Source organism: Zootoca vivipara, chromosome 10 (assembly GCF_965207765.1).
Source record: "Zootoca vivipara chromosome 10, rZooViv2.hap1.1, whole genome shotgun sequence".
Lineage (NCBI taxonomy): Eukaryota > Metazoa > Chordata > Lepidosauria > Squamata > Lacertidae > Zootoca > Zootoca vivipara.
The window spans coordinates 35,772,537-35,787,380 of NC_142593.1; the positions used below are offsets into that span (position 1 = coordinate 35,772,537).

At 43.0% G+C, this 14,844-nt stretch overlaps 1 protein-coding gene across 2 annotated transcripts in view; it reads left to right on the forward strand.

Moving 5' to 3' along the window:
- Positions 1–14,844, forward strand: part of CMYA5 (cardiomyopathy associated 5) — a 53,850-nt gene that overhangs the window by 18,143 nt on the left and 20,863 nt on the right. For both annotated transcript variants that reach the window (XM_035099997.3, XM_035099998.3), the window contains exons 3-7: positions 3,349–3,444; positions 5,437–5,670; positions 7,782–7,804; positions 10,450–10,568; positions 14,375–14,524. In XM_035099997.3, coding sequence (XP_034955888.3) covers positions 3,349–3,444; positions 5,437–5,670; positions 7,782–7,804; positions 10,450–10,568; positions 14,375–14,524 — 622 coding nt within the window. The remainder of the gene's footprint in view (positions 1–3,348; positions 3,445–5,436; positions 5,671–7,781; positions 7,805–10,449; positions 10,569–14,374; positions 14,525–14,844) is intronic.

The following is a 14,844-nucleotide window of genomic DNA, read 5'->3' on the forward strand; positions in this document are numbered from 1 at the left end:
AAGAATGCAAATACAAAAGAAAAACCATCCCTTGTGCCAGGACCTCCACTCTGATCAAAATTAGTCAAAATTAGCTTGGTGGTCCAATGATGGCTTTCGTGCATTGCATCTGCTTTGGCCCTTAGTTTGGAATTTTAAAGTCATATTTGCAGAACTGGTCCAAGACGTTTTCCTGCCTGAGCTGAAGGAAAAGACGCCCGCCCCCTCCCCACCATTCTACATCCATAATCCAGCCAGGTGGGACATTGAGTCTTCCTTCAGCACTGCTGATTGGGCAGCATCCTCCACTGTACTTCTGTACAGTGCAGGGGGAAGTGAGTGGGGCTGCTAACACCACTCCACCCCAGCATGAGTTGCCTACCGTGTCTTTCTTTTTCTGCCTAATGGTATGGTGGTTCTGCCTAGTTCTAAATAAGCACTTTGACTCCTTGTTGGTCGTCTAGAATATAGGTAACTGGTTGGCTTTCTCTAATATACAGACTTCACTGTGATGCCTCCTCAGATTAACCAGATCTTGAGTATCTCTATTTAAAAAGCCATTGATTAGGATCCAAATAACAGCACAATTACTCATGCAGGGGCAAGGAGGGTCTTTGCATCAGCACTGATTCAGCACCAGGGCCCTGGTTGTGCATGGGAAATCACATTTGAAACTGAGGGGGCTTTCAAGAGCAGAATGTAGGCAGGCTAGCATTTGTATGTACATTTTACAGATGAGGGATAGAGGCTGAAAAAAAAAAGAATGGCTTGCCTACCATGCCCTTTCATGACGTTTGACTCAAATGAACAGTTTTTGTTTTTTAAAGGGTGAAATCCATTGATATACATAGCCAAATTCCCATTTTAATAGAGCCTCCTTCTCAGTATATAGAGAATCATACTACAACTGTGAAAGATAAGCAGTTGCTAAGAATATCAAAGAAGTCACATGCCTCCATTTCATTCCCTAGAGTGGTTTCTTCAAAGGACTTGAGCATGTCCCATGACATCATCCCCTGGCTCTGTAACTTGGAGAGGGAGCCAGGAATGAAATCTAGCCTTCATGTGATCTGCTTCACCAAGAATAAGATGGCTTCGATCCTTGACCACTGTGTCTCATTTCCACTATCCACAATGTTACTGAGTTCTTTGGTGCTCAGACAACAGAACTCTCACTGCTTCAGCTTTCGTCAGCTATGCAATATGCTCAGTACGATAAGCTATTGATGGTGGCTCTTGGGGGCCGCACGGAATTAAACATTTCTCTCCCCCAATAAACACATTCACCTTGGAAGTGAAGAATGATTTCCCCCTATTTATGCACACAGTATAGTCCTGCCAACCTAGCAGTTCGAAAGCACGGCTCCGGTGGGAAGGTAAACGGCGTTTCCGTGTGCTGCTCTGGTTCGCCAGAAGTGGCACTGTTATGCTGGCCACATGACCTGGAAGCTGTACACTGGCTCCCTCGGCCAATAACGCAAGATGAACGCCGCAACCCCAGAGTCAGTCACGACTGAACCTAATGGTCAGGGGTCCATTTACCTTTACCTTTATAGTTTGCTGTGCATTTTATAATTCATAAAGGTGTACAGCTTCCAGGTCGTGTGGCCAGTATGACAAAGCCGCTTCTGGCGAACCAGAGCAGCGCACGGAAACGCCGTTTACCTTTCCGCTTGGAGCGGTACCTATTTATCTACTTGCACTTTGACGTGCTTTTGAACTGCTAGGTTGGCAGGAGCAGGGACCGAGCAACGGGAGCTCACCCCACTGTGGGGATTTGAACCACCGACCTTCTGATCAGCAAGCCCTAGGCTCTATGGTTTAACCCACAGCGCCACCTGCGTCCCCTTTTATAATCCATAGGTGATGCTGATTTCCAGCCTTCCTTTAACCTTCCTTTTTAGGCATACAGTATAGAGGAATCTGATTAAAGTCAAGAGTGTTTATGAAAACACAAACTGCTTTTGAACAGATGGCCAAGTGCACCAAAGGAAGGTCAAGGAGGCTTCTGTATGGGAGACAGTTATAACTCCTGAGTGCTGTCTCTATTATCTCAAGAACCAAATCCTGGGCAGCTTTTGAGAAACAGCTTCAGAAGCACAGGAAAGAAAGCCGGTCAAGCAACAACAACAACAAAACCACCTCAGGCTGTTAGTCACTGAGATATCATTTAATGAAGATTATTTTACTGGTTTGAAGTCAGGCATGGGCCTTCGGGGTCCTGTCCTTAGTTTGTAACAAGAAAGCCTTTTTTATTTAGATCAGTACGATTCTGAACACAAGCTGCTGGGAATCACAAGTACATACCGTCCAACTTTTGGATACCCCAAACTGGGGTAGGTGTCTTCCAGGGTGTGTGCCTCGGCAAGTCATGTGACACGCACCTAGCTCTTGCCCCACACCCCAAAATACAGCCCTGAAAAGTTTTTCCCAGTGCAAGATCGCTGCATCCCAAATGGCCACCGTGATCTCACATGAAAAAATAGGATGTCGTGTTTTTTCTGGGGCACTTGGCAGGTATGCAAGTGGGAAGAGTGCTGTTGCGGCTGAGGCTCCATGTTTGGGCTTCCCGTAGGCATGTGGCTGACTATTGTAAGAATAGGATGTGGCACTGGGTGGGCCTTTGAACCAATCTAGCAGGTCTCACCTTATGTTCTTAAATGAACTGCTTGCTTAATTGATTCCATTTATTAAAAACTGTGTCTTGCCCAAACTTCAGCCTGAGTGCCTTTTGAAGGATATAGCTTCATCATTGAATTAACAATCTCTTGTTGCTAGAAGGAGAGGCCATTTTTAATAGTTTATTTTCCATTCCCTACCTAAGTAATATCCCAAAGCCAAGGCAGGTGGGTTGTTGTTTTTTTAAAGTCTGCCTGTCAGTCTCACCCCTCTAATGGCAATTAATTCATCAACTAAAGCTTTAGTGGATTAATCAGTTTACTGCTTAAATCTTTGAAAACTTTCAAGCTGCATAAAGTAAGGAAAAATGTCGAAACCCCCATAGTACCTTCCAATTTATTTAATCTTTTATGATACTTATAGCCTGGCTTAAATTCATCACACTTCTTTGTATAATTTTCCTTATCCTGAAGTGTGGTTTTTGTTTTAGTGCAACCTCATCAAGTGTCCCTGAGACCCCTCTGGGGACAGTGATCCCCAGAGGTGGGGATTTGGGAAATTGTTGTCAATGGGACACTACCAGGACAATGGGCCTGATCCTTGCAGTATATCAATGAAGCACTCAGCCGTAGGATGCATTTTGAGATTAAACATTTTGTTTTGGTCTAGTTTTTATGTAAAATATAATAGCACCATCTCACAACTTCCTGACCACTTTATTTAGATGATTGTGAAACTTTAATATTTTAGAGTCAATTGGATGGATTCCTAGATGTTTTGCAAGAAAGATCTTTGAAGATCGAGGGGTTCGTCAGTGAGATTGAGGCTCTGTTTAATTCCCTCGAGGTAAGTGTGTGGCACCTGCCTTCCTTCTCATTTGTTGACAATTTATTTGTTGAGAATTCATTTTTGTGGAGGTTTTTTTTTCTTCCCCAATTATTCAACTGGATGGGCCACTATATGAGCGTAACAATTTCTTTCTACAGAAGAGGTGACTTTTAACAGCATGCAAGGATGGATGGACACAAAACTCATTCCAGCTTTGTATGAAACATTCCATCCTCCCGCCTTTCGGAAGCTGGTTGTCAGAGAGACAAACTCAGTTCAAATTATTTCATTGAATCCTCTGAATTTCTGGTTTCCTTTGCATTTCTGTGGCTTTATACTACTGTTTTTAGATTCTGTATTGGTATTCATGATATTGCTTATTGTTTTTATGTTATATATCGCTTAGAGATTTTTAAAATAATTAAGCAGTTTTCAAATAAATAGATAAAAATACCAAAGGGTTCAAGTCAACCATCAATCTTTTAGCCCAAGGGTGGGTGATTTTTCTCTCTCCTGCCAAGCGTTTCGTTCTCTCGGGTCTAATCTCTTGAGAGGTACATGACAGCAGTGGGCAGGGCAGGAACTGAAAGTGAGTGTGGCCATCCCTTTTCTCTCCCTTTTTTTAAAACCACACACTTTTCTGATTCTGTCATGCCCTTCCTCTTCTCTCTCCCTCCCCATCACTCTCTCACTTTGCCACCTCCTTTTCTTCCTTCCTTCCTTCCTTCCTTCCTTCCTTCCTTCCTTCCTTCCTTCCTTCCTTCCTTCCTTCCTTTCTCAGACCATTAGTTCAACTTTTCTGAATCAGACCATTAGTTCTACATTGACTGGCAGCAGGCTCTCCATGGACTCTCCATGGTCTCAGGCACAGATCTTCCCAGTCCTGCCTAGTCCCAGAGACCTACTCAGTTGGGCAGGCCAGGGACTGAATCTGGGACCTTCAGCAAGCAAAGCATGTACTCTGCCATTGAACCTATAGCCAGTGCTCTTTTTGGGGTGTGTGTGTGTGCGCAAATGGAATAGAGCAGGGGTCCCCAAACTACGGCCCCCGGGCCGGATGCGGCCCAATCGGCCTTCCAATCCGGCCCGCGACGACTCCCGCCGCCCACTGCCGCCGCCCGCTCTCACGGCGCGCGGCGCAGCGACGATCTAAAAAATCGGCAAAAAATCGCCGAAAATCCTTTGTGCGCATGCGTATGGGCCTCTCCCGACCCGGAAGAGGTCATTTCTGGTGCACTTCCGGGTCGGGGGAGGCCCATACGCATGCGCACAAGCGTTTTTTGGCGATTTTTTCCCGCCCGTGTGCGTGTGCGCATGCGCACGGGCGCGCACTCCCCCGCCCTCCGGCCCGCTGCGCGCGCACTCCCCTGCCCTCCGGCCCGCCGCGCAGAAAGTCTGGGGACCCCTGGAATAGAGGATCAGGTTAATTCAAATTGAAGGCCAGGCAGACTAGCTCTGTCTTACAGGCCCTGCAGAAGGAGATCAAGTCCTGCAGTCCTATAAAGGAAGCATTCAGAACAATAGCTCATATATCTTACATAGGGTTGCCAAAAATCTGGACACAAAAGTTGTTGAGTTTTTCAGTTTTGCCCAAAGTTGTTGAGCTTCTTTTAAGTGATTTCCACCTGGACACTGTTTCCAACTGCCTAATCCCGGCTATGGCCAGGAAATTCTGTACATATGATAATCCGACCTTATACAACTTACTTAACATAATAAGGCAGGGGTAGGGACCTGGATCTGACCAGTGGGCCAGACCCTGGATTCTCCCACCCCAACTACTTGTCAATCACCTGACATCACTGTGTGATTTCCCTTTCAACCCCCTGTAGTCTCCGGGCTGAGCTAAAAGAGACCCCCTTTGTGAACCCCATGGAAAGCTGTTGCTAGTCACCACTGAACAATCTAAGCAGGGAGAAGTAGCCCTGAACTCTCCAGTGCTCAGGAGAAAAAAATCACCAATGAATTTTATTTTTTCCAACGTCTGGAATTTTTTTTTTTAACCTCTAGGAAAACTGTAAGGAAAAGGAGCAGCTTTTGGATGAGCAAAATGAAAGCATCATCAAGACTGTGATAGGGCACCATGACAGAAAGCAGCAGAGCTTTGAGGAAGTAAAGAATGCAAAAATGGACTACCTTTATGAACAGATGGTTAATTTTCAAGAATATGTTGATACAGCAAAGGACACGTTGGAGGCGATCTTAAAGGAAACTGAAGAAATGGATGATTTTGTTTTCCTAAGTGTGAGTATAAAATTACACTTAATGCTGATAAAAATTGTGCATTGTGCTGAAAAAAATATATATACACAGGCTATATTCCTGCCTACATAACAAAGGAATATAGTCTATGTCCATTTGTTCTAAATCTACATGCAAATACTCATAGACCCATCACATAACTGGGATAGAAATTTAAGGCTGCAGACCAATATACACACTTACCTGGGAGACTATGGAGGCTTAGGCTGCAATCCCTACCTAAGAGGAAGCCCTATGGAACACAGCAGAACTTAGTCCTGAGTAAATGCACATAAGAATCCACTGTCAGGTTCCAATTCCGTGCACTTACCACTTAGTAAGGCCCACTGAGGAAGAGAATCGCAAAAATGGGATTGTGCTGTTGGACTCTAAGGTAGTGACCCTAGTTCAGTGCCTTTCCCCCCATGGACCACTTGAAAATTGTTGGGGGGTCTCAGCAGACTGCTTAAATGGTTTTTCTGCCTGTTGTAGCAATCATAATGTGCTATGCTAGATGCTGGGTGATATTTAATTATATTTTTGTTGCTTCATTTATTTCTTTTAGCGCATCACAGTTTTTATACCATAGAATTAAAGAATAGAATTCCATACAATTCAAAATCAATATGAATATTTAACACAGTAGACCAGGCATAGGCAAACTCGGCCCTCCAGAGTTTTGGGACTACAATTCCCATCATCCCTGACCACTGGTCCTGCTAGCTAGGAATCATGGGAGTTGTAGTCCCTAAACATCTGGAGGGCTGAGTTTGCCTATGCCTGCAGTAGACCTTCTGAATGATGCCATAACCTCCAATAGAAAGTGGACTAAAACTGGGGTGCCAGCTTCTGGGACCACACTCCTGCACAAGTCATGTCACCCACGAGAGATCGGACCGCAGTGGTTTTTTTCCAGGCATGGCGCCCCAAAATGCACAATTTGCAGCACCATGCAAGATTGCTGCCACGAAGAAAGCACTTTTTTCATGGATAAGTTAGATAATGGACTATGCAGAACAATCAAAATTAACAGCAAAATTAAGAGAATTTAATGATGAGTGTTTTATGGGAGAATGGATGCCGTTTTCAGACTATTTAAAGAAATACTATAGAATGATGAACTCACAAGCAGGATTTGAGCTATGAGCAACATTATAATATTGTGAGATTGTGTGTAGAAAGTGAAAGGTGTGTGATTGTGTGTAGAAAGTGAAAGTAGCCTATTGTACCAAGGCAACCTTTACATTTCCTGCCCCACCCGCCACTGGTACAGTGGTAGCTCGGTTTTTGGATGTCTCCGTTGACTAACGTTTCGGAACTCAAATGCCATAAACCCAGAAGTAAATGCTTCGGTTTTCGAACACGCCTCAGAAGTCGAACAGGAAACGTGGCTTCCGCTGAGTGCGAGATCCTAATGCAGGCATCCCCAAACTGCGGCCCTCCAGATGTTTTGGCCTACAACTCCCATGATCCCTAGCTAACAGGACAAAGGTCGGGGGAGATGGGAATTGTAGTCCAAAACATCTGGAGGACCGAAGTTTGGGGATGCCTGTCCAAATGCCTAGCTGTCGGCTATTGAGTTTCAGTTTTCCAAAGTTTCAGAACTTGAACGGTCTTCTGGAACGGATTACATTCGAAAACAGAGTTACCACTGCATATGTGTTGTCCAGAAGGGAATGTGGCCTCTGGGATGAGAAATATTCCCCTCCCCTGTGCTATACATCTGGCACATTGGAGGAGGAGAACCCCCACATCTCTGAAACTATACCATTGTTAATTAATTTGTACAACTGGAAGTCATCTGAAATGCAATACAGTTTGGATCTTAACTCACGTTATAAAGTTTTTGAAGCTTGCAAAGTCTCCGCTGAAGGTGGCAGTGTGTGAACTGGCAACCAAATGCAGGTATTATGCATATCACTGTGGTGTTGCACCTCTGGAGGGCAAGATTCTGCAAAATGCATAGGAGGTTGGGAAAGTTGTGCGTGTTTGAACTGGTACAATATCAGAGCTGGGGCATATGTCCGTGAATTGGTTCTTGTGGATTTGATGTCCAGTATAATTTTGTGACACACATTAATCTGTTCCTTCCCACGTTCCTTTTCCTCCCATAGTCATCAGAAGAAATAAATAAAAGGTACATGAAATGTAGTTTTGGTGCATTATAGTGAGTATTAGGAATGGCATGTTTGAATGCTTTTTAATACTTCCAAGCTCTGCTGGAGGCATGCAGCCATTTCCTCACCAGGTATTAAGGAGGAAATGGTGTGCTTGGTAATGCAGCTGAAAGTGTTTGAAATATTTGCATGCATTTTCTCATTCATAATTTAAATACCATACTAATAAATCTGGCATTATTCAATTATTCTTTCCTGCAATAGCATCTGTGTAGCTGATTTTTTTAAGGCAGGTGTTTATCACTGCTGTACACAACCATTTTCAAATTCCAGATGCATTCTGTTAAAATGCCAATATTTGTGAGTGTTTCTGTTTTGCTGATTTAATTTCCATGTTAGATGAAATGCTAATGAAAATGATCCTAGGCATCTCTTTGGTAGGCTGAGCTAAATTTAGACCATACTGAAGTCCTGCTAGACCAATGAGTTTTGAACTGGTCCTGGTATTTCTGCTTCCTTTGCCAAGAGGATTACATTGAAGCTGCGTATAGTTTGAGATTGTTTTTTAGAAGGGCTACTCGCCATAGTAAAATTAATATCAATCCAGGGACCATTTTATTTGGCTTTGGAAATGATCTATGGCAAGAGGTAAGACTGTAGGGTTATTGGGGGCGGGGGGGCGTGTTTCAGACAGTTGAAAGGTTATTTGATAATATTGTTTTGCCCATGCACTACTAAAACCTCCAAGGCCAAATAAAATAGTAGAATGGGGGAATAATAATAATAATAATAATAATAATAATAATAATTTATTATTTATATGCTGCCCATCAGACTGGGTTGCCCCAGCTCCTAACAAAATATTAAAAACACAATAAAACACAAAACACATCCCTTCAGATGTCTTCTAAAAGTCAACTAGTTGTTTATCTGTTTGACATCTGATGGGAAGGCATTCCACAGGGCAGGTGCCACTACTGAGAAGGCCCTCTGCCTTGTTCCCTGTAGCTTCACTTCTCACAGTGAAGTGGCTGGCTGGGACCCTGAACAGGAACAGTGCTGTTAAGAGGTGAGGCTTACAATGCAACATTTTCTTGTAATTCCCACTTGCGTTATTTCAAGAAGTGCAAACTCATTAGCCTCATTCACACATAACACTAAAGCATGTTTAGTTAATAAAACAGGGGTAGCCAATGTGGTGGGCCCCAGAAGTTGTGGACTCCAGTTTCCATCAGCCCCAGCCAGCATGTGCAATGGTCAGGAATTGTGGGAGTTGTCATCCAAAACATCAGGAGGGCACCACATTGGCTGCCCTTGCAATAAATCATAGTGGAAGCTGGGGCATTGGACAGACAATGAGATACACCTTTTATGCCTCCCTTTCTCCATTAAAGGAGGGAGAGGCAAGCCAGGTAGACCTGCTCTTCACTCATGGCTTTGTAGCTTTTGGGTGGTGACGGCTTCTTACACCCACAGTTAAAGAGCAGCTCTGGGTTCACACTGGATGCTGAAGTATAATTGACAATAGCTAAGTTTTATAAACCACCTATAAACCTTGGTTAATGAGCAATCTTTAAGCAGAGTTGATAATCCATAGTTTATGGATAGTGGGTTGGTTTCCCACATAATAGTAAGCTCTTGTTTAATAAACCAAGGTTTAATATTAGGTACAAACTAGACCATTGTCTATTTGCTATTTAAACAACAATTCAGTTGCATTCAGCTGCACCAATCTTCTGCATAAAAATCTTTGGATGTTTCCTCTGTCTCAGGGTTAAAAATATATTCTTTTCTCCTTCTCTAAAATGAGCTCGGCAAATAAGAGCTAATTACTTCTAATCCATTTTGCTTTCATTTTCCCTTCTTTTTGGGGGGTTGTTAGCGACTCACCACCAGCTGTTGTACATTATCTCTTTGGAATCAGCCGGCTTCCTGGATGCTACAGTCAATTTTCTATTGCATTCAAGAAACACTTCAAAGGATATTGTCTGTGCATTTGAACTCCTGCATTTCTTAAGGGGCTTGCATTGAACTTTAATTCTGAACACTACTCTGCTCCAGAACTGGGCAGTTACGCATCTGCCAGGCAGTGCTATACTGTAGCTTCAATTTCAAACTCAGGCATAAAATTCACTGGGCGACTTTCATGCTTGGGCTAGTCACTATGTCTCAGCCTAATCTATCTCACGGGTTGTTGTGAGAATAAAATGGGGAGAAGGAGAACCATGTACACTGCTGTACACTGATTCTTAGAGGAAAGAGGGATAGTATCATCATCATCATCATCAGATTAAAAAGAGGTCAGGGCTCCTGCACTTTTAGTAGTTGTGAAGAAGAGAGAGGTTTATTTGGAGCAACCTGTTAGTCTAATTCCAAATAGGGTTTTCAGGTAAGAATCTAGACATTCCTCTTTTCCCTAAAGGGTTCTGAAGCGGCAGGAGAGAATTGGGCAGCTGTGTCTTCATTCTGCTGCCCGCCAATTGTTTTGCCTGCTCTCTTTTCCTGCATGCAGTAGGGGAAATAATCAATATCCTGATAGCTGCCAGAAACAGAAAGGAAAGGGGAGCTTGGGTCAAAGGTACATACAGTAGTGCAAACCATGAGTTGATGTTACACACATAGTATAGAAATGCCTTTCAATGGGTATAAATTTTCCTTTGCATAGGTTACTTTCTGCAGTGGAGAATATTCTGGCTTTGGAAAAGATACCACCTGCCTTCTCACAGTTTGAACATTTTGCAAGTGGCTCAGCAAATGGCAACCAGACCTTAAAACACATGCCTGGTAAGAATCTGTGCAAACATTTGGTGCATTGCTTGAAAACGCATGAAACAAAAAAAAGAAAGGGGGCGGGGAGAAGTACACAGGAATGGAAATGTGACATTGCTAGCTTCTGCATGTAATTTAGTAATCAGCTGAGTCTGAAGGGAAGCCTGATTGTGCCTGTGTGCTTGGATTGTGGAGGAGGAAACTGGAGGAGGAGCAACTATCACTTCTTGTTCATGCTGAAAAGACAAGTCACCTGCAGGTCTGGATTAATCATGATCCCCAGTCATCTGCAGAGGAGCCTCTTCTGCACACATTATGACCAAGGGCCCAAAGAAGGAGTTCAAGTGAGCTGCGCTTCCTCTTGTTGTGCTTCTGGGGCAATAGGCAAAAGGAAGGCTTGTTAACGTAACAGCTTGCTGGGTGAGGCCAGTGGCTTATTTAGCCCAGCATCCCGTTCACACAGCGCCCAACCACAGGCCTACTCATCTCCCCGGCTGGAAGCTCTCCTTGTGCTTGGAGTTTCCACCTTTTAACATTGCCCCTGCAAATACATGGCTCCCTTCTTTATTTAATTATTTCTGGTCAGGAAGCGTCAACATGCCTTGCCCTCAGGTCCCTTCTGGGGCTGGAACCCACATTGCCCCTCCTCCACCCCAACAAATCCTGATGTTCTGAGCAGTCCTGAGCAGCTGCATCTGTGACAGGAACTTCCTGATGGGACAAGCCTGCCTTGGAAGAAGGCAAGGAACTCTCTTTTGCTAGAGATTTCCTGCATCAGTTTGGAGGTAGGGGGGAGTTGGCCCAGATGACCTTTGAGGTCCCTTGCATGGTTCTACATATCTAATAGGTTGGTTCCTCTTCAGGGACACAGAAAGCAACTAATTTTCCACCCCACCAGTGTTGCTTTATTAGCTTTCTTGTAAAGCATTTTAACAAGAAATATGAATTCTGAGAACTGCTCATTTGCAGCCACCCACTCCTTCACCTTTCCCCCAGCATCTAATTTTATGTTTGTTGGGAGAATGTGTGTGTGTGTCATTCTTGAGAAAAGTAGATTTTGGTGCCAAACTCAGCTATGTATAACGAGCTTTTTAAAGAGATACCATTTCAAATAGTGTTCGCGATGGCAACAAAATCCATCCAAATTACTGTTTTGAAAATTGGTCACCTCCTATTTGCCCATGGGTAAAGCTGAGACACTGTATAAATATATGTCTCTTGAGAAGAAGCCAGCTGTTTAGTTCATCTCATACCTCCCCTCAAAATGTACAAGTGCTTTCCATTTAAAAATCACAACAAAAGCAATTTTCTTTTTTAAAAGAGAGTTTTGGAGAGTGTGTAGTGTGTGTTGATTAACCACATGTGGGAGTTGTAAAGGAACCAAACACATTCCCACAAACACAGTGGAAGACTACACAGTTAGTGAATTAAGCCTCGGTGACTCCATCCAGATGGATTCATGTGCAAAGTTCTGCATCAACTTCCTTCCTCTCTTTCTGCAGCAGTTGTGCTTCCTGTACTTAGCACTGAATCACTTCCTGCATTTCTCGATTAGCGCTGAATCAGTAGTGTGGGAAGCTGCTATTTGGGCAAATCCCTGTCAAGAGTAGCAGAAACCCTTCCAGCTTAGATCTTGATTCTTCCACTGACTTCAAGGAAGAAGATTACAAGGAAGAAGATTCCACCTAAGCATTAGGAAGAACTTCCTGACAGTAAGAGCTGTTCGACAGTGGAATTTGCTGCCAAGGAGTGTGGTGGAGTCTCATTCTTTGGAGGTCTTTAAGCAGAGGCTTCACAGGCATATGTCAAGAATGCTTTGATGGTGTTTCCTGCTTGGCAGGGGGTTGGACTGGATGGCCCTTGTGGTCTCTTCCAACTCTATGATTCTATGATTCTTCAGTCTTGCATGCCTAAGTGAAAACTCTAATTCACCTGGACTGATGTTCCTACAGTTCCTTCATCACTACAGTGATGAAAACTGGACCACAAAAAAAAAAAGTTTTAGCAAGAAGCATTGGTCCCTCGTGAAGTTATGCCCTCATTTCTTTTCCTCCGACTTTTCCTCCAGACAAAGAGATTTTTCAGATTTTTCAGTCTCAATACCACTTCCCCAGGAATACAGAGAAGTATATCACAAACTAAATAACTGTATGTGGTTTTATTGAGAGGAATATACAAAAAAATTCAGCACCTTCTAATACTTAAGAGTCTTAAATGATAGTTACAGTGCCAAAATAATAATGACGTACACAACGCAATATCTCAAAGCCAAACAGTCCAAATTTCCTGCAATAAGTAAAAAGGAAAAAAAATTATCTGTGTGTATACTTGTTGCTGGTGCAATTCTGACGGAACTCTAACAACGAGATAACCGGATTTCAATATCTGTTTCGTAAATTTTTCAATCTGCACAAAAACTTGTTAACTTCAAATGGTAGCAGAAAGGGGGTGAAACCAAATAGCAGGGAATCCATTTTTTAAAAAAATATCAACCCCAGGGGCGGGATCTGATAGGGAAACACAATGCTGAAGAAGGTGTATAATGCTATTACTCCTTTTCTTAATGGAAATTTCCAAAATAGGGCAAACAGCAGGTTTTTGGGAGGGAAATTTGTTGGGGGAAAATGGCATTGGGTGTGGAAGGGTTAAAACTACCCCCCCCCCAATATTGTGATGTCCACTATTCCATCTCTACTTTAGCACCTGCTTCATTGCCATGGTGGGTTAACAGGCTTTCATGCTCGCTGAAATAATTATTCTGTCTCCAGCCTGAGTAAATAAGGAAATATAATCTCATTTGTGTTCCGTGATGGGAAAGATGAATGTTTTGAATGACAGGCAGCTCTTTTCCTTAATCACAGAAAATCTGCTGGTGTCAGCATGTGCTTTGTTAGTGCCACAGGAATTCATGATTGCATCAGAAAATAACCGAAAGCGGGAAACTTTTTTTTTTTATTTTAACGTGGATCTTAATGTTCATTTCACATCAAATGGAAATCTGCCAAGGAAGGAGAGGAAGGGAGTATTTTCTTTTTTCGACCAAGTAATTTAATACTGAGAGATGTTGGTTTTGAACCTCTTTTTGCAGACATCCTACTTAGTTGGGATCAATAGCCCCAATGTCTGCATGCTTAGGTGGAATAGACACATTCTTAGATCTTCTCAAACCCCCATAAAGTTGTTGATCAGTTACATCAGGCGTCCCCAAAACTAAGGCCCGGGGGCTGGATGCGGCCCAATTGCCATCTAAATCCGCCCCGCGGACGGTCCGGGAATCAGCATGTTTTTACATGAGTAGAATGTGTCCTTTTATTTAAAATGCATCTCTGGGTTATTTGTGGGGCCTGCCTGGTGTTTTTACATGAGTAGAATGTGTCCTTTTATTTAAAATGCATCTCTGGGTTATTTGTGGGGCATAGGAATTAGTTCATTATTTTTTTCAAAATATAGTCCGGCCCCCCACAAGGTCTGAGGAACAGTGGACCGGCCCCCTGCTGAAAAAGTTTGCTGACCCCTGAGTTACATTGAAGGCTCCAACTCCTGAGCAGCTGGGAGGGCAATTCTAGGAGTCATACACTTCTGCTTCCAAACTATATAGAAAAATATGTTTTTAGAGAAAATTTTGCACTAAAATGCTAAGGAATTTTCATGAGGAATGTTTTTTAAAGAAAAAATGGCAAATTGTGGAAACGTGGAGGACTGAATATACAACTAGAAAAACGAGAAACTGACATTGACAGATTTATCCATTCCTAGCTGCAGCCTGGAATGCTCAACAAACAGAGAGGTGTATGAATAACTGATTGCCTATTTTCTTGCAGTCCCACAGACTCCAAAATTACAAGCTCAGGATCCAAACTCAGCTACAAGCACATCGATTGCAGTGTATTGGACTGTGAATGAAGATGATGTCATTGATTTTTTCCAGGTCTATTGTATGGAGGAATGCCCAGGAAACAGAGAACAAAGTGGTGCGTGAGTGATTGTGCCTCTCTGCTAGCTGGAGAGGGAAAAGTTTATAGAATCAAATTATAGGAGTAAATCAAAAGCAATAAAAGACATGATACAAAAGCAATATGATAGCATCTAAGAATGTTTTAGAGTGGCAGTTTTTCATCAGCCATAGAAAATGTGCACTACATCAGTGATCTTTTGTTTCTTATGCTCCAGTTCCTAGGATTATTTGCGCAAATGTTTGGACTGCACTGTTGTTTTGGTCAAAGGTCTTGCATTGCACCACTTCCTGCCCATTCTCTCATTCCTTCTCTTTCCTTATTGGAGGGCAATTTTA